This window comes from Phyllobates terribilis, unplaced genomic scaffold, assembly GCF_046119375.1.
Source record: "Phyllobates terribilis strain yellow unplaced genomic scaffold, ASM4611937v1 Scaffold_4__5_contigs__length_816908805, whole genome shotgun sequence".
In the NCBI taxonomy this organism is placed as follows: Eukaryota; Metazoa; Chordata; class Amphibia; order Anura; family Dendrobatidae; genus Phyllobates; species Phyllobates terribilis.
In genome coordinates, this window is record NW_027362764.1 from 456,661,498 (window position 1) to 456,681,334 (window position 19,837).

General features: G+C 41.3%; 1 protein-coding gene across 2 annotated transcripts in view; it reads right to left on the reverse strand.

Annotated features, from left to right (window-relative positions):
• The window catches only part of DROSHA (drosha ribonuclease III), a 303,644-nt gene that overhangs the window by 84,216 nt on the left and 199,591 nt on the right, over nucleotides 1-19,837 (reverse strand). For both annotated transcript variants that reach the window (XM_073678641.1, XM_073678640.1), the window contains exon 21: nucleotides 2,628-2,727. In XM_073678641.1, coding sequence (XP_073534742.1) covers nucleotides 2,628-2,727 — 100 coding nt within the window. The remainder of the gene's footprint in view (nucleotides 1-2,627; nucleotides 2,728-19,837) is intronic.

Genomic DNA, 19,837 nt, shown 5'->3' on the forward strand with positions numbered 1-19,837 from the left:
ACTGCCGATGTCATGATGATTGACAGTGGATCTCTGCTGCCTAACATCATTAAGCTGGCTCAACTGGCCAATTCATGTGTACCCGGCAGCCACAATAAGGCGATTCTCTCTGCTGGGAAACTATCTAATGTGAATCCTCTCTTAGGCTGAAGCCTACATTTATATGGGGAAGTAGGATCCCACTGTGATTAAAACCGCCAGAGGTTGAGGGGTGGAGTGCTCAGTCAGAGAGCCTATATATACAAATATCAAAAGACTGACCATCACTTCCAAACAGAAGATAGGTGTGTACAGGGGCTTACCAAGAGTCACCATCTGTACACACCTGTTTTGTGGCAAAGTCCTTTTGGGGTGAGAACGCTGGAAATCTGGATAAAGGGAAGCAAACATGTATGATGAGAGTTGTATCGACGAGTGGAATGTGCTACAACAATAAATAGTGTTTATTAAGAAATAATGTACTTTGATCGAGCTTAACAATTGCTTATGATGGTATCCACATGGGTAAGTGGCTACCAGCAGCCACCAATCAAAGACGGCTTAGTTTTCTACATGTGCAAAAAAAAAATAAAAAAATAAAAAGTTTTCAAAACACCTTTTCATAGTTTTCCTTGTTATTGGAATGAGCATTGTAGATTCAAACTGAAGACTGCAAAAGCATGAAGTAACATATGGAAATAAGGAGTAAAGAAACATACGTGAAACATACCAGAATGTGTGTTACACCTTAGATTCCACAAAATATCCTCGTTTTACTCTGATGACAGCTTTACACACCTATCAAGCAGCTTTGTCAGGTAATCATCAGGAATGGCCTCCAATGAACAGGAATGTCCTATCAAAAGTTAAAATAGTGGTATATGTGGCCTTCAGAAAGTGTGACCATGAGGTGTGTTTTGCAGAGTTCATGTTGGTACACAGTTCCATATAGTGCTTAGCCCTACTACACATCTGGTCTAAGCCAGTATATGACAAGAAAGTCCATCATTACTTTAAGAACAGTCAATTCGGAAAATTGCTAGAACCTCAAAATTATCCTCCATTGCAGTCATGAAATCCAACCATCGCTATGAGGACCACCGCAAAAGAGCAAGATCAAGTATTACCTCGGCTGCAGAGGATAACTTCATCATTTACCAGCCTCAGATAATAACCTTCATAAATAAAGCACAGACATCAAGCAACAGATACTTCTCAACATCAGAGGAGACTGTGACTATCCGGTTACAGACAAATGTCCAAGTTCAACCGAGGGATTATTGAATTGCTGCAAAGAAGATACTATTGAAGACCGCAAACAAGAAACTTGTTTTGTGCCAAGAAACACAAAAACAGAAAGATGAGCGGAATCTGTACTGTTATCTCATGAATCAATATTTGATTTCGAATACCAACAGCCATGTATTTGTGAGACGCAGAAAGGGTGACCGAAAGGTTTCTACGTGTGTGATTCCCAATGTGAAGCATAGAGGGGAAGGTGTGATGGTGTGGGAGTGCTTGCTGCTGACACGGTTAAGGATTTGTTCTAAATTCAAGACACACTTACCCAGCATGGCTACCACAACATTCTACAACCACCTGCCATCCCATCTGGTTGGCACTTAGTGGAACCATCATTTGTAATGCAACAGAACAGCGACCCAAACATGCACCTCCAGGCTATGGAAGGACTATGCAGCTCTGGGAACTCCTTCAAGACAGTCGTAAAGCCATTTCAAGTGTCTATATAATGAAGTTGCTTGACAGAATGCTAAGGATTCGTGTTGAGCGAGTATGTTCTATTAACCCTTTCGCCGAGTATGCTCGGCCGAGCTCAGAGTATTTATAGCTGCTCGGTGATATGGTTGAATCGCTGCCGTGTGCATGATTTGCGACTGTTTGACAGTTTTATTACATGTGAGGAATGTCCATTTCTTACACATTCCTCCCATGTAATAAAGCTGTCAAACAGTTGCAAATCATGCACACTGGAGCGACTTAACCTCATCACCGAGCAGCTATAAATACTCGGAGCTCGGCTGAGCATACTCAGAACAGAACATACTCGCTCAACCCTACTAAGGATGTAAAGTTATCATCAGAGTAAAAAGGGGGGACTTCAAGAAAACTAATGCTTAACAGATATTCTGGTTTGTTTCACTCATGTTTCTTTACTCCTTGTTTCCATGGGTGGTCCGTTAAGGTTTTGCTGCCGTAAGTCTGAATCTATAATGTGCACATTACAATAGGAAAAAGGAAAACCTCTGCATGAATTGGTGTGTCCAAACTTTTGACTGGCATTGTTTCGTACGATCAATTGAATGGGCAACATTTTCTTACTTTAGCATCTGTGGTGCTTAGGTTTATAATTCCTTTGCTACATTAGTTTAGGAGAAAGCATCTCCAATGTAATGCAGATTAATCTATTTCTAAACAGAAACTGGGGATATTAAATATCCAGGACGGTGAAATGCTGCATATCAAGAGTAAATAGTGTTGAATGTTACAATGAGGTAGCAGCTGTTATACAGAGCACATAATGGAATATGGAGAGCAGAAGGAAAGCAATAGGGAAGGCTGGCAGAGAAAGCTCAGAGTTTAAAAGGATATTCTTTGTAAGAGATAACATCGCTTTAAGCTTTTCTTACCTTCGCCAACATAGCAAGATGTTGATTTTGAACAATAGCTGTGCGATAAGTAGCCAATCCTCCTTCTTCAAGACTGGGAAATAGAAAGTACAGGTGGACGCTGTAAAAAAAGAAAAAATGTCAGTATGTAATAATCAAATCACTTTGTGTGATCAATAAGAATTAGTATCCATGTGTGTCATGAAATATACAGAGTGCAGCAAGATATTATTCATTATTAATCCATCATTTCAATATCCCTGTACTTAACTACACACAGATAGGAGCCAGTTATCAAGACAGAGAAATGTAGATCAATATGTAGCATCCTAAGCATAAAACCCCAGCCGCGTCAAAAGCTTCTCTGTAAGACTTTGCTCTATTGCCAGCTTCATCGCTTGAGGAACTAACTTATTTTTTTTTCCATTATTAATACTTTGTAATAAAGAATCACCATAGGAGTTCTTAGAATAGAAATGTTATTACTATATACAGATTATAGATACACATTGATCAGCCATAACATTAAAGCCACCCACTGCACATTACATACTGTAGGTACTTTCTGCGTCCTGACCCCCCTGTGAAGGTGTCCTGACCCCCCTGTGAAGGTGTCCTGACCCCCCTGTGAAGGTGTCCTGTGGTATCTGGCACCAAGACCTTAGCAGCAGTCCTAAGTGATGAGACGAGGCCTCCATTGATTCAACTATTTGTCATGCTCTGCAAACTATTCCTCAATGATTTAGTCTTTTATCAAAAGATTACTCTATTTCAAATTCCAAACTATATTGGAAAAAAATTACAAAAAATAAGCGCAATGATGTGTTCACAACAAACACTTTCAATCATGGACTAAAATTCTCATCAGGTAAAACTTTTTTTTTCATTAAGACTGGAATTTTGGATTCTAGTCTTCATGAAAGGCGTGGAAGAGTAAGATGTGCCTAATTCAGTAAGACTTAGTAAATTAGGCGCATCTTAGCACTTGACGTAGCTTTTGAAGAATTTGCCAGGCGTTTGTACACACGGTCTATGCTCCGACCTCCTTAATGGATCCCGCCTAAAGTCTCAAAATTGTTTGCTCAACTTCCCATTGCACAAACATTTTGTGACTTTTCAAAGCATTTTATGCCAGAAATCTGTTGAAAACACTTGTGAATCGGGGCGTTTGTTTTAATCTCATGAAGATCCTAATGCAGGATTGAAATCACGCTTCTTGTGGACACTTTTCTTTTAGCTGTTGTTAATCAATTTTTCCAATATAGTTTGGAATTTGGAAACTGTTTTGATAAGAGACAACTCCAAGTTGTATCGTCATATTCTGCATCATCATGGCCACTGACGACGAACAGGTTAAGAGTCGCTTACAGCCTATATACCACCACCATGCATATACATACAGCTCGTATGGTGAAGGCTCGAGGATTTTTTTCCACTGTGTTAATCAGTTCTAGCATACTATACAATATGATTAACTGAAATTAATGGAGCGTCTCATTCCCCCCCCTCCTACCACGTATATCTATTACATGCACATTAGTGACCCTTGGATGCCCATGATCCTATTACTGGTTCACTGGGTGTCCTTTTTTGGACCACTTTTAGCATTTACTAACCAGTGCTTACTAGGAACACACCACAAGACAAGTCACTTTGGAGGCACTGCCTCTCCATACTTTTGAAGTATAGTGCACACAGCTCCTTAAATGGGTATTTTGTTCAGACATTCTCACTAGTGATGATAGAGCATGCTCGTTACTCGAGATTTACGAGCATGCTCGGGTGTTTTCCGAGCATCTTCAGCGTGCTCGGGTGTTCTGTTTTAATCACACTGTGCTCATGATTTGTGACTGTTTGACAGCTTTAATACATGTGAGGAATGCCTGTTTCTTAGGCATTCCTGAATGTAGATTGTGAGCCCCAATGGGGACAGTGATGATAATGTCTGTAAAGCGCTGTGGAATTAATGGCGCTATATAAGTGAGTAAAATAAAATAACTCTTAGGTTTAAAGGGAATCTGTCACTCGCTGGGACTTTTAGATCGCCAATATGGGCATACAGGTGATAGAAATGTGAATCTATATTTACCTGTATGGTCCATATTAGCGGTCTGATTTCCATGTAATAGCTTTTTTATTAAATCATTTCTGCCAAGCTTCGTGTCCCCCGGATGTCAAGAAATGCCCGCCTACTAGCCCTATTTCCATACTCACACCACCTCCCCTGCACATCACAGAGCCCTGTGACGAGCAGTTTAATAAAAAAAGCTATTACACAGCAACCAGACTGCTAATATGGGCCATACAAGCAAGTATAGATTCACATTGCTATCACCTGTATGCCCATATTCGCGGTCTGAGGGGGTGGCAGATTCCCTTTCAGAGGTAACCTCTTCCTACCGCTGTAATGAACCCTTACAAAATTTTGATTTGTATATAAAAAAGACAAGAACCTTGTTCAATCATCGAAGTGTATGTTAAATGAATAATTGCAAGTTAAAGCCTCCAATTCTCAGAAGATTTCATATGTTATATAGAATTAATCTTGACGGCTATATAACCCAATACATTTTTAAGAATATACAGTAGGTCAATAGGACAGAGTCGGATCTAGTCAACACATAATCCTCTTGAAAACTAAACATATAGCAGCTGTTGTGGACACATTTGTAGAATGTAGCGGAGAATTCTAATGAACCCATTAAAGCAGAATTTAGGAGATGCCTTCATAATACTCTTACATTAGATGTAACCCTTATAATTAGAGACATACAGGAAGCTGAAGGGATTAAGTGGATATTATGCTAGGGTTAACTTTTCTCTGAAAAATATTATTAAAGTAGATTTCCAGAGTTTGGGATGAGAACGGTTCTGATTCAGGTACCAGACTTGGTATAAAATTGAAAGCCGGGTCAAATTTGCAGTAGATATTAATGGAAATGGCGATTTGTAGTCACATACTAAGGGATGCTGGGAAAAAAATAGGGCTATTCGGGGTTTTAAAGGGAACGCGTCATCTTCCCCAGGCCCCTGCAAACCACCACCAGGTCTTTACTGAACCCTTTATGAACGTTCTAACAAACCAGTTTTTGTGGCTTATAGATATTTGAATCTCATTAAAATCTATTTTAGAACTGGGCTTGCAATATGCTAATTAGTAGGTGACTGGTCATGCAGGAGCTGATATTCCAGGACTAATCTTCCCACTCATCATGTTATCATGCCCCTGTGCCCAAGAGTGACAGGATTCGCTAGAGCAGTGTCGACACCGGTTCTTTGCAAATCTCACATGTACACAACCAACGTTCTGCCTCCCTAGCAATGCGCAGTGAAGCCGGTACGCTTCCCTGCGTAACCAAAGAACTCGGCCGGCACGGCTCTTGGTATAAGTGAAATGTGTAGGTACACATTCACATCATGGTCACTAACCGACAGAACCAAAGATAAAAACAAAATGAGCAAATACCCAGTAGGCTAAATGTCCACTGCCCACCCTGCGGTTTGTCAGACTAACCACACTATTCTGAGAAACAGTAGGGTGGGCAGTGGACATTTAAACAAAAGAGTATACAGGCATTACAGTATGGGATCACAGCTGATTCTTTCTGTGAGGTAAAACATTTCACTGCCTGTTTTTAAACAATGTTTTACTTCAAAGAAAGAAAGAATCAGCTGTGATCCCCTGCTGTAATGTCTGTATACTCTTCTGCATCCTCCTCTGCCCAGGAGATGTGATATGATCAGACCATGTCCCTGTACGGTCAGACACAGCCATTACACAGTACACAGCAGGGGCACATTTATAAGATTATCTCAGCACAGGAACATTTTATTTAAACACATCCAATTGTGGAAGTTATTATTATTCCAAGATCTATTGATTAAAGTTAACTTTTGTTTGTGGGAAAACCCCTTTAAACAATTAAAAAAAGAACAATGTAAATACAGGTAATTGGCATAAACACATTTAGTTTTCACACCAAAAAGTCCAATCTCAGAAGATTGAGAGCCATATCACTTTACAATGGATTGAATTTGTGGGTCAGATAATAAAGCTGTGAACATGGTATTACACCTGTGCTTTCACTACAAATCTTAAGTTTCGTAATGAAGTTTATGATTGTTGACTTGGTTGCATCATACTTCTTTGAAAAGTGCTTATTCGAGCAGTGAAATGTACAGTACTATTACAAGCAAGGACAATGTAGCTACAAAGAACTTGGAACACGTGTCCTATCTTTCCAGCCTGACTCTTAGAATCCTGGCATGAGAACATCGATCCCTCAAAGAAAAGACAGAATAGATAGAGCTCCAAACAAAAATCCAAAATAGCTGAGGAAAGGAATGAAGTATTTTACTCACTTACAGTTCAAGCAGAGCCAGCTCGAAGAATAATGGTGATTCTGTGCCATTTGCTTGAGTTATTAGGTAAAGCCACTCAGGTAACTTGGCACAATGCATTGAAATGGAACAAAAGGTGTCAAAGTAAGAGAGCAGAATGGGCATTTTCTAGTGCCTGTCTACTCATGCTTCTCCCTGGAAATTCATTATCCTTCTCCCTAGAAATAGATCATTGCACCATAGACACCATAACTCTTACACTGCATAGATAGCAACCGCCACTTATCAGTACATGGAGATATTCACCGTCTTACCTAATGGGTGTTAAGTCTGTGCTGTCTTCAACTGATGCACACAGTGCACATACGACAAACAGAAGCATAGGCATCTTTCCTGCTATTTTGCGACCTTTTTAGACAGTGCCAGGACAATTGTGTACTCCAACAGGGGCATACGAGGACAAGCAGTCGGCTTTTTTGTATCATATGGGATTCTCTATAATTAAAGGGGTTGTCTAGGACTTTTAGATTCAATGCCTATTTTTAGTATAGGTCATCAATATTTGATTGCTGGGGGTGCAACACCCAGCACTCCCACTAATCAGGTGTTTCTGTGCTGACCAGAAGTGATCAGTTGCGGAGCTACACAGCACAGTAAATGGAATAGTGGCTGCAGCTGGTTAATGCACATGCGCTATTGAGCACTTCTGCCTACACCAACATCGGAAATTGCTGATTGAGAGTTGTGCCCGGGTTTCACACCCCCACCAGATCTTGGTGACCTATCCTAACGATAATCAATAGTGTAGGCGGCACACCCTTAATGGACAGTATAAATTTGTATAGGGTGCGAATTCCTTTGCAGCCAACCACTGAGTATGTCCGCAATGAATGGAAGGAAGGAACTGCACACCAAAAGGCACATGGAGATGCTTAATTAGGATTTATTCAGAATATCTCATATCAACAAATTACACTACTGTAAGTATGGGAAAACCCTAACATTTCAGGTAAATACAAAGGTCAAGGATTAGGGCTGGGCTTCCACAGAGCAAAAATTTAAACCAGGACCAAGTATTGTGTAGAGTGAGTGGTGTGTGACTCAACAATACTTGGTCCTGGTTTGCTTTTTTGCGCTGGGAAAGCCCACCCCAAATCTTGGACCTTATTGATTTTGGGAGCATTTACCACAACAGAAATGTCTTATTAAATGAGTGGTCAGCAACAGACTGCTGATTTTAATAATTTTAAGTTAGTGTTAAAAGTGCTCCTAATACCCCCAACCCTCCCACTTGTCCCCCTGAAAAGGCCTGACTGTTCACCAAACTCAGGTTCCCACTGCCAGATCCCAACATGCAGAGCAGAATCCCACAATACTCTGCAGCAGAGATCTTGCTCTTTGTACTAGGTCCAGCGTACTTTACTGAACTTATCGAAAGTAACCACTGCAATGATGTTACTGTTCTTTAACAGCTTAGTAAAGTATGCCTAGATCTGGAAGAGCGAGATTTCATAGCAGCCACAGTGTGTTGAGAGATTCTGGTCTGCATGCTGGCATCTCACAAACCAAAAATTCAGAACAGACTTTGGTATACAGTTGTACTCTTTCGTGAGGCATTAGCAGCACTTATCAGCATTTTTTATACTAACTTATATTTAAGACCATCACCAGTATGGAGCTGACCACTCATATAAAATAAAAATGGCCGCCCCAAATTGGTGATCGGCACCCTTTACCTATATCATATGGCCAAAAGAGTTTAATTAAAGAGTAAGTAAATAATTTTGTCCAGCAAGGTATGGGAGTTATTGGTCTTCATTCCTGTAAAAAAATGTGCACATAAGTGGCTTCCATACCCCTGCTTTTCCCCAGTCTATTTGCCTGCTTTTAGCTGCACTGATATTAGACAGTTCTCTATTGAAGTACAGATGATGGCAGTGAAAGAGTCAGCACGCCTCTCCTCCTCTTGACTGTTGTGGTCATCAGAACAATCTCCAGCAGCAGGCTTACCCCTAGAGATAGTGAGACACCGATGCTGAGCTGATCCTTTCACAGCCATCATCTGTACTCCAAATGAGTACATTCTGATATCAATGCAGCTGAAGGTTAGGCAAATTTGCTGGGGAAAATCAGGTGTTTGGAAGCCAATTGTATGCAATTTGTTTTTACAGGAAGGAAGAAAAATACCGAGAGTGATTAGCAGTTTCGTAACTTTCCATGTTGGACAAAATAGAACTGGCAACATTGTTATTCAGGTCAGTATGATTCCAGTGATGCCAAATTTGTATACTGTTTAAAAATTCCTTTTCTTTTTATGCCGTAATTTTTATAACCAGGGCTGCGGAATCAGTAAGCCAAACCTCCAACTCCGACTCCTCAATTTCCATGACACCAACTCCCTACTCCCTCATGCATGGCTCATGTTTAAGAGATAAATTTACTGTAGCACAGATTCATCTCCTCTAAAAGTCTAGACCCTTAGATCAGGAATAGGACAGACATTTATAGGACATTTCATAACTTTCCCAAATTCTTATGAAAAAATATTCCCCACAAACTGCATTGAATTACTGTACCCAATTTATTATATATTTTAGGAGTCGGAGTGGGCCCATTTTATACCGACTCCAACTCCACCAAAAAGGGCTCCGGCTCAGACTCCTCGACTCCGACTCCGCAGCCCTGGCTGTAGCTGTGTTAGGGCTTGGCTCTAGGGTGGGGAGCTGTCAATTTTATTGATACCATTTTGGGGTACATATGTTTGACAGCCTTCAATTGCATTTTTTGGGGTGAGGTGGAGGAAACAAAAAAAAAATGGAATTTTGAGGTTTGTTTTTTTTTTTTTTTGTTCTTTACAGGGTTTAACCTACAGTTAAATAATTTTATAGATAGAACTTTTGCGGATGTGAAGGCACCAAATATTTTTTTTTATTCCTTTATTTTTGTATTGGGAAAACAGGAGCGATTCAAACTGTCAAGTTTTTATTTTTTTTTTAATACTTTTCATTTTTATTTAGTCTCTCTCTGGGACATGAACCTGTGATTGTTTGTAGGATACACTGCAAAGCACCCCTGTGTAGGAGATCTCCTAAAGGGCTTCATAGACGTACAAAAAAAAGAGTAATCTGGGTTATCACTAGGCCTCCGTCTGGAACCCCATGATCTTCTTACAGATGGGCACTAGAAATGATTGCAAGAACTGGACCGCACAAAATAAAGGCAGCTGTCAAACTGACAGTGACATTTAAGTGGTTAAATAGAAGCGATCAGCACCTGCCGTTTAAAGTGCAGGCTCAGTTTTCAAGCCCGCTCCATACACGTGTGCAAAACTGTTGTGTAAGTAAAGCAGACGTCGGTAAGTGCTTAAAATGCGATATCTAGCAAAATGTGATGCCACTCTTCTATCAGTCCTTCAACTCACCACAAAAAAAATTATAAATAATTTTCCACTTTAACCTATAAACTCTATTTAAATTTTACCTTGTTCTACGTATGTGTTCTAATTAACAGATACCACTTCATTCATTCTCCATTCAGCTAATGAAAATTTCTCTGTTCACCTCTAGGAAGTAAATATTTCTCTTAAAGATAACCTCCAACCATTTTAGCATGGTAAAATAGCCACATTAAGGAATAGTGCCTGCAGAGATGAGTAAAACATAGTTTTTATTTTTTAATTTCTTCTCTCCATTGCGGAGACATCAGCTTGTAAGTTACGTTATAATTTGTAATAAACCACACTGGGCATTATCAGAACTTCTCTCTGGGGGGAGTGTACTTCAACCCCTGCATGAGGTTGACTAATTATAAGCAGGTAGCAACATTCCGTGTAAAAAAGAACACCCCCCCCCAATAGCTTAGAACAGGCTTTCTCCTGTGTGAGACTTGTAATAACAGATTGTCTGTTCTTTTCAGTGATATCACTGCAGAGCTGAGTGAGATTTCAAAGTGCTGCAAGTAGAGCAGATATGAGTGTGATTACAAACACCTTTCAGCTTTCATATCACAGCAGTCAGTGTGATGGGAGTGGCAGTATAACAGAGCTCTTCTCTCTCAGTGCTGTCAGCTCTGTTGTACTGACCCCACCACCATATTGGCTGCCGTGAGTTGATGAAGATCTGCTCCCAGGACTTCGTAACCACACACCGTTCTGCAGGGAGACCAGTGAGATTAGGCTGTTGACGTGCCCCCTGGGGCTGTGAGGTACTCGGAAGCAGGGCCGGTCGGTTCTATTCGGGTAGTCACGGTGGCGTGACCCGGTCCGAGGCCCATGGAGGTCAATGAATAAAGAAAAGAGGGGAAAAAAGTTTTGGGGATAAAGTTTTGTGATGCCACCCGTGGTATGCGGCTATAGGTGGTCGCCGCTGCTGTTCAGATCCACTGGGGCCGTTGGTGATGCAGCAGAGATAGTTCAGCTCTCCACGGGTATAGCTAGGCCTCAGGGCAGTTAAATAGGAATTTTTGATGTTGGTGGTGTAGTGCAAGGCAGGTGACGAAGCAATTAAGTCTAGGACACAGCGGGGTGCAGTCTTCAAGTTTTTACTCACAGTTTTTATGGTGCTGCAGGTTACAACTGCTAGCCATGTTATAACAGCCCACCGAGTCCTGTGTCCTCCGGGGAAGTGATCCACCAACTCTCAGATAACTTGGGTGCACTTGATCGGGACCCCCTTCTTGTATACCTTCCTGGGTCGTCTCTCTGCGCTGGCTCTCGCCCTCCTGCCCTGCGCCTCACACACAGTGTCCCGAGCCAGTGGCCCCGGGCCTTGTCAGGCAACATCCTCTCTGTCCCCTTGGTCCTATATGGCCACCTTTTCAGCGAATGTGTGTGGTTTTGGCTACGGCACTTAGAGATACCGCAACCTTCGGTATGCTAGCTGAGTCCTGCAGTCCTCCACTAGTCTGGGGCCCCCTACTGCGACCTGATCCCTTCACTGTCTGCGTAAACTCGGGCGCACGGGTGGACTCTGCACTTCCCGTGCCCCTAAGATTCTTTCTCTGTCTCTGGAGCCCTTCTCTCTGACTCCCTCGCTCCTCTCGTTCTTTCTCTTACTGGGCCCCACTGACTGGACCCCACTCCTCAACAGTCCTCACTCACTGCGCTCTTGCTCCTTGGACCCCTTCTCTCTTCACTCCCTGTGACAGACTCCTGTCACCAACTGCTCTGACTGGCTAACTGACTTTCTAGATCTTTCTACCTGTCTTTTTATACTCTGTCATGTGACCCACGTCACTAACTGTCACTCTATGTGGTCCCCTCTACCTTCAGTCCTTCCTTATGTGCTCCCCAAAACTACTTCCTCCTCCAGACAGGGACAGGGACTGTGCTCTCCCTCAGGAGCAATCTCGTCCTTCCGCACTGGAGTGATGTGGTGTTGGATGTGGGTCCCAGGTAGTGCTCCCTCCGTACCCGAGAGTGGGGTACCACACCTCTGGCGGAGATGCAGTACCTCTGCGGCGACTGGACCCGCAGGGGTGCCACACTGTCATTACATGTCTTACACAGGAGAAAGCGTGCAAGATATTGTTTGAGTGTGTTCTATTTCTAAAGTATGTTGCTGCCTGCTTATGACTGGTCAATGTCATGGAGGGGAAGAAGTACATGCCCACAGTGAAAAATCTCTGGTAAGGCCCAAATAGACTAATCATGAATTATAACCTAAACTTAGAGGCCCTGCAGCCACTAATCCATTATAAGGCCAGTTTAGCATGTTCAAACTGGTGAAAGGTCCTCTTAATTCTTCCCCACACCTCATTTCATTTGTCTTTCTCCTACACTGATTGTTCGCCTAGCATAAGTTTATCTGAAGAGATACAAAGCACCTCCAACTGATCTTGTGGCACTTCCGCCATCTGTTATACCTAGATCTGCTTACACCCTTGGCATCCTGCATTTACTCCATATTCCTTACAGATTGCAAGCTCTTATGTACAGAGTTCCTACCCAATACATTTTGTAAACAGTGTTTTACTTGTCTATGCCACACTGTCTTTTGAATTTGTTACAATGTGTTAATTAGCCCAATATTATTGCGTTTAAAGCGAGAAAGAAGTTGATAATGCAATAAAAAAATATTACAGGCTAATCAAATGAATGGCTGACCATGTAGTACTTCATCGGACTAATTCCATGAGCGTGAGAGGTCTTCGCTGCTCCATTGTAAGAAACGTTTTTAGCTTATCAGAGGGGTTTCAGGGCACAGAGAATGTCCGATATAAAAGGGAATGTGATGTGCAATTTAAGCCATCAGCATTTGTAAATGATTCACAACCCATTGAGAACAGTAACATTTCTAAATGATATGCGATGGAAAAATAATGGGACTCTTGTAAGCTTTGCTAAACAAGTCCGCACACTAAGGCAAGCAAGATCTTTCCGATAAGCAACACATACATTTCTGTTGTGGAGGCGATTGAGCACCATGAAGCCTTATCACTGGCCCCATAACATGGCAAAACTATAGAGATTTAAGAACACGCTACAGGAATTCCATGGGAGGGTGATATTTATGTCAGGATGAGGGAATCATGGGAGGTATACTTGCAAACTGGGAGCTTATCTCTTTGACAACATCCCATCATAAATTATCTGCGGATGGTGGCTGGAGATTTTTGCTGGAGCTGCTGTGAATATAAGCAGGCTTAATGTGTCAGCGGCATGAGGCTGCACACATTGTGCCAGGCTGTCAATGACAACACATGGCTTCAGACACACAGCCAGGGAAGCGGTTTACATGCCTTTGATGCTCACTTACTCATACTGGCTGAACATCCTGGTTACAATAAAATGTAGCTTAAATCAATAAGTATAGATGATTAAAAAGATAAAGCTGGAATGATCTACAATAAGTACAAATCAGAACCGGAGATAAAAACAAAACGAGCAAATACCCTGTAGTAAGTAAATAAATAATAATAGTACATGTAAATAACAGTACTTAACATTGTTTTGATCAAAAAAATGCAACCGCCACCCCACCATGACAAGGTGCCAATAGGGACAGTACCTAACTGCAAATTGAAGCAAAATTTTCATAAGATCTCGATTCATTCAGTTCGGAGAATGAACGCTAAGTACACACCCTTACACACCTTTACACGGTATCAATTAGGTTAGAAATAGATGAGGAATGTTCTGCCACGCTGAATGCACTTGGGCACACAAATCATCAAGATCCGCTATAAGCCTTTCCCCTTGCAATTGTACAACAGCGCCAGGCCACAAGTTGCTACTATGCACAGCACGTGTGACCTAAACGCACTACCGTGGACTGCAGTGTCGCCGGCCTTCTTTTGTCCACAAAATCTGATACATCATTGATCGGCAATTGTAAAGGCAGCTGCCAGCAGCGGATCTTGATGATTTGTTTGCCCACGTGCATTCAACGTTGCAGAATACTCCACGGACAACTATTAATTAGCTCATTGAAAGCGGCAAAGGCGTGCGAGTGTATTTCTGTGTATGGCGCTCATACTTGGTGTTGATTAAATCGAGAGGTTCTGAAATTTTGTTACCATTTTTCCACCATTGGCATATCATTAACGTATCTATTAATCTTAGGATTTCTAAAATTCCATGACTTTTTCTTGTTGTTGTTGCAATTTCTAAGTTCTGGAATGTGCTTCTTCTAATAAACTATATATTTATATATACTGTGAAATATGTTTATTATTCCTTTTCTATGTATTCTCTAATATTTTTTAATAGACATATTGGGGATACAAACCGACATTGTGCACTGTGCATGCAGACAGTACAGGAGGATGTATGTGCTGTATGGTGGCTAGCCTGATTATGTTAATGGCTAAAAATCATCATATACTCAAAATTCCTAATGAACGGGTAACATTTGTATTCAGTGAAGACACTTTATTATTACTTCGATAGATGATTGCAGTTGTTGCTCAAAGTTCTATGTAAAAAGGAAGGAAATGAGGGGGCTGCCGCTCTAGCTTTTCCGATAACCATAGAATCTCATAAGTAGCGACTGTCATTTGCCGTCTGAGTAAGGTAAACTATCCTCATTAAAAACAGATTTTACCCCAGAATTGAGAATTATAGGTGTTATAAGTGTCGCTGGCCGGAAGTACTCACTTGTGGAGCTAACTGTCTTCTGATAGTGGCCACCGCAGGATATTACTCATCCGCCTCCTATTGATTTGAATAGGAGGCGGATGTCTAGTACCAAGACTCGGGCACTACAGGAAGACGGAGCAGCTCATCAAGTGAGCACTTCCGGCCGGCAGCCGTTGCCACTGATATTAGCTGATGGGCGGAGGTGTTGGGTGTTGGACCCTCGCTGATCAGACATTGTTGACTTATCCTAAGGATACGTAAAAGTAGTGGACAACTTCTTTAAGAATGCTCAATTCAAGATAATCATGAAGTGTAATGGCACCTTAATCTTCTGCCCTCAGATGTCTCAGCCTACACAGCAAAGGGGACAAGTAAGTTACAGAGCACAGAAAATGTCAGCTTATAGGGTGAACTCGGGTGGCCACAATGTATTTCCTCATTTTTTTTCCCTGGGATATGGTTTTAATTCTGCAAAAATTTTGCAATTCACTCAAACTTAGTATTGCCATGTTATTGGGACCTGTGTCAGCACCATTGCTTGCTTGATCGAATGCTATTTTTGGCACTTAAGTAGTTCGATATAGGGTGGGTGAGACTGTGGGTGCCTTTGGCAGCCTTGAGTCAAACTTGGACCAAAAGGTCAGCCATGTAAATAAGCCTACTTGGCTAATAAGAAAAGGGTTTCATAAAAATAAAAATTAAAACAACAAAAAAAGAATGATTGCTATTGCCTCATAAGTAATAATAAAATGAATATGTTGTATACTGCTAAGACAACAAAAATTGTTCTTTCTTGTTCATCCTGCAGTATCTTCCAAAAATTTGGGAAAAAAGATTGATCAAAAAGTTTTATGTACCCCAAAATAATACCAATACAACTACACAGCAAACGGCGGTGAAACAAACAAAAAAGTTTAAGCACTATACTTATAAGAGAAGACCAAATTTACTATTTATCAATATCAACACAACAGACGACAACCGTAATGAGAGGAACCGAAAGATAAGCCTTTCAATGAACCAGCGCTGAAATGACAAACCAGAGCACAACCTGGACTGACAAATCTGTGCAGCCATCATCCAAAAGACGGAGGAAGGATCAGATCGTTAGGAATGACATGAACCGTGACAAAGAAATGTCAGCTATGTCACCAGAGAGTAGAATGGTTCGTAAAAAAAGACCACAAAAGCTGAAGAAACTTGAACGATGTCAACCTTGAAAATCAAGAGTCAAAAAGTATGAACTCTAAAAAAAATAAATAAAAAGACTATACATTCTAGATCGGAACAAATGGATTTGACATGAGCAAAAGTACGCTTCCGTTAGCACATGTAGATAGAAGCTCATTTATTTATTTTGCACAAATTTTATGAACGTTTCAAGAAGGTAATTGCCGAATCTTCAGGCCAGATGAATTAAACGCTAACCAGCCCATACTGCACATAAGGCTTCTTCTATCTTCTAATCCCTTCCAATGTGTATTCCCATAAAACTAATCTCACTTGTAAACAAGCTTTTCACTTCAGGTTAGGAAATACAAGATCAGAGATAAATCACAGCAAGTAGAAGTGACAAACATTTTGAAATAATCGCCCGTCTTCCTGCAAATTGGACTCAAGCTTTGGAAGCTGCCTATCTGTTCCAGGCAAGCTGATCCTTCAAGAGGGAGGAGAGAGGGGAAAAAATAAAATAAAAAGGCATTTGACACGACAGTCACGCTGGATTTCATTCTGTAATCTTACATTTTGAGCCCATCAGCACTGTAAAAGACTTCAAAGGAAGCCCCATATCTGAAGAGGGATGTTACAGGCTACGAGCACAGAAACATGCCCCGTGTTTATCAAAGAAAACATGACAGTTTAGCAGTATGGTGCCGCAGTACAGCGACAGAGTGCTAAATACAAACACGTCTCCGCACTTACAATCAGGAGGAGGGCTGGGCGGCCTTTTATGTCTTTCAACATGCTTCACTGGGAGAAGCACAAATAGAAACCTCCAGGCGCCATGCTTCTCCACACCACTCTGACCCATGAGGTCTCGCTACATGGCTGGGCCTGAACACAGCATTAGGAAACTGCCAACAAGACTAGGCGCAGGAAAACTAATATTACTAAGTGATAACCTCAGAAAATAGCGCAGAATGAAGGCAGCCGTATTTACAGACACCGATCACAAAACTAAGCACTACAGGATGCAGCAGGCACCCATGATAAATACTGATGAAACAACCACTCACACACCTACTATTCATGGAGGGGTGCTGGCTTTGTATTAAATAGTACACGGATAAGTCTTGTATAGGGCGCCAAGAAGTACCTCTAAGCAGATGTGGAGACATACTGGAGCTGAATTTATAATAATCTTTTAATTTACCGTATATACACCGCGTGCAGAATTATTAGGCAAATGAGTATTTTGATCACATGATACTTTTTATACATGTTGTCCTAATCCAAGCTGCATAGGCTTGAGAGCCAACTCCCAATTAAGTAAATCTGGTGATGTGCATCTCTGTAATGAGGAGGGGTGTTGACTAATGACATCAACACCCTATATAAGGTGTGCTTAATTATTAGGTAACTTCCTTTCCTTTGGCAAAATGGGTCAGAAGAGAGATTTGACTGGCTCTGAAAAGTCCAAAATTGTGAGATGTGTTGCAGAGGGAAGCAGCAGTCTTGAAATTTCCAAACTTTTGAAGCACCGAACAATCAAGCGTTTCATGGCAAATAGCCAACAAGGTCGCAAGAAGCGTGTTGGCCAAAAAAGGTGCAAAATAACTGCCCATGAATTGAGGAAAATCAAGCGTGAAGCTGCCAAGATGCCATGCGCCACCAGTTTTGCCATATTTCAGAGCTGCAACGTTACTGGAGTATCAAAAAGCACAAGGTGTGCGATACTCAGGGATATGGCCAAGGTAAGGAAGGCTGAAAAAAGACCACCTTTGAACAAGAAACATAAGATAAAACTTCAAGAATGGGTCAAGAAATATCTTAAGACTGATTTCTCAAATGTTTTATGGACTGATGAAATGAGAGTGACTCGTGATGGGCCAGAGGCTGGATCAGTAAAGGGCAGAGAGCTCCACTCCGACTCAGACGCCAGCAAGGTGGAGGTGGGGTACTGGTATGGGCTGGTATCATCAAAGATGAACTTGTGGGACCTTTTCAGGTTAAGGATGGAGTGAAGCTCAACTCTCAGACCTACTGCCAGTTTCTGGAAGACAACTTCTTCAAGCAGTGGTACAGGAAGAAGTCCGTATCGTTCAAGAAAAACATGATTTTCATGCAGGACAATGCTCCATCACATGCATCCATCTACTCCACAGCGTGGCTGGCCAGTAAAGGTCTAAAAGTAGAAAAAATAATGACACGGCCCCCTTGTTCACCTGATCTGAACCCCATAAAGAACCTGTGGTCCATCATAAAATGTGAGCTCTACAGGGAGGGAAAACAGTACACCTCTCGGAACAGTGTCTGGGAGGCTGTAGTGGCTGCTGCACGCAATGTTGATCGAAAACAGATCAAGCAACTGACAGAATCTATGGATGGAAGGCTGTTGAGTGTCATCATAAAGAAAGGTGGCTATATTGATCACTAATTATTTTGGTTTTTGTATGTCAGAAATGTTTATTTCTAAATTTTGTGCACTGATATTGGTTTACCTGGTGAAAATAAACAAGTGAGATGGGATTATATTTGGTTTTTATTAAGCTGCCTAATAATTCGAGACAGTAATAGTTACCTGCACAAACAGATATCCTCCTAAGATAGCCAAACCTAAAAAAAAACACTCCAACTTCCAAAAATATTAAGTCTTTTGGGTTGATTGAGAACATAGTTGTTGATCAATAATAAAAATAATCCTCTAAAATACAACTTGCCTAATAATTCAGAACACAGTGTAGAGCCAACATATTCCACATATAGACATTATGGGCACTGTCCCCATCGGCGCTAACAATCTACATTCCCTATCAGTATGTCTTTGGAGTGTGGGAGGAAACCGGAGAACTTGGAGGAAACCCACGCAAACACAGGGTGAACATACAAACTCCTTGCAGATGTTGTTCTTGGTGGGATTTGAACCGAGGTCCCCAGCGCTGCAAGGCTGCAGTGCTAACGACTGAGCCACCGTGCTGCCCATTTAACCTTTAGTCCTTTCTTTCCTAAGGACAATTTTCATACTTTTGATCATTTAATAAATAAATAAAAAAAAGCCACCATACATTAGACATTAATGTGAGGATTCATGTGATTGTGCTTTCGCATGCAACGTTTTGTAAAAAAAAAAAAAATGGATAAAAATGTATGTTTTTGTCTAACATGCTGACACAAGCAGGTAGCGTTATAGGCACACAAGTCCTTAAATACAAAAATCAAAAGGTGTGTAGAGTTAATGCATGTCACGTACAGCTTGTGAACGTACAAGTATCTTCACCAAATCATTAAAAGTTTAGAAACAAAATATCTCCAAGATCCAAATGCAGCTAAACATTTGGATCAAGAAGACAATAAATGGCGTGATAACACAAAGTGATTAGATGTACAATTGCTCATCTTTTCACATTAGTAAAAACGAAAAAGGCACAAAACTCTCACTTCACAAATCTGGCATTGAACACATCCTCTGACTGGTAAGAGGGGTGATTACATGAAGAGAAGTTGCTGGAAGTCTGTACAGGGGGCTATGACACAGAACCATGGAGTTCTCTCGTTCACCCCAGCATTCAGAAATAATTGGATTCTGTTTTTTGATAAAATATATTAGCTCCACCCCTTCATTTCCTATATTTGGCAGTGAAGGGGTTACACC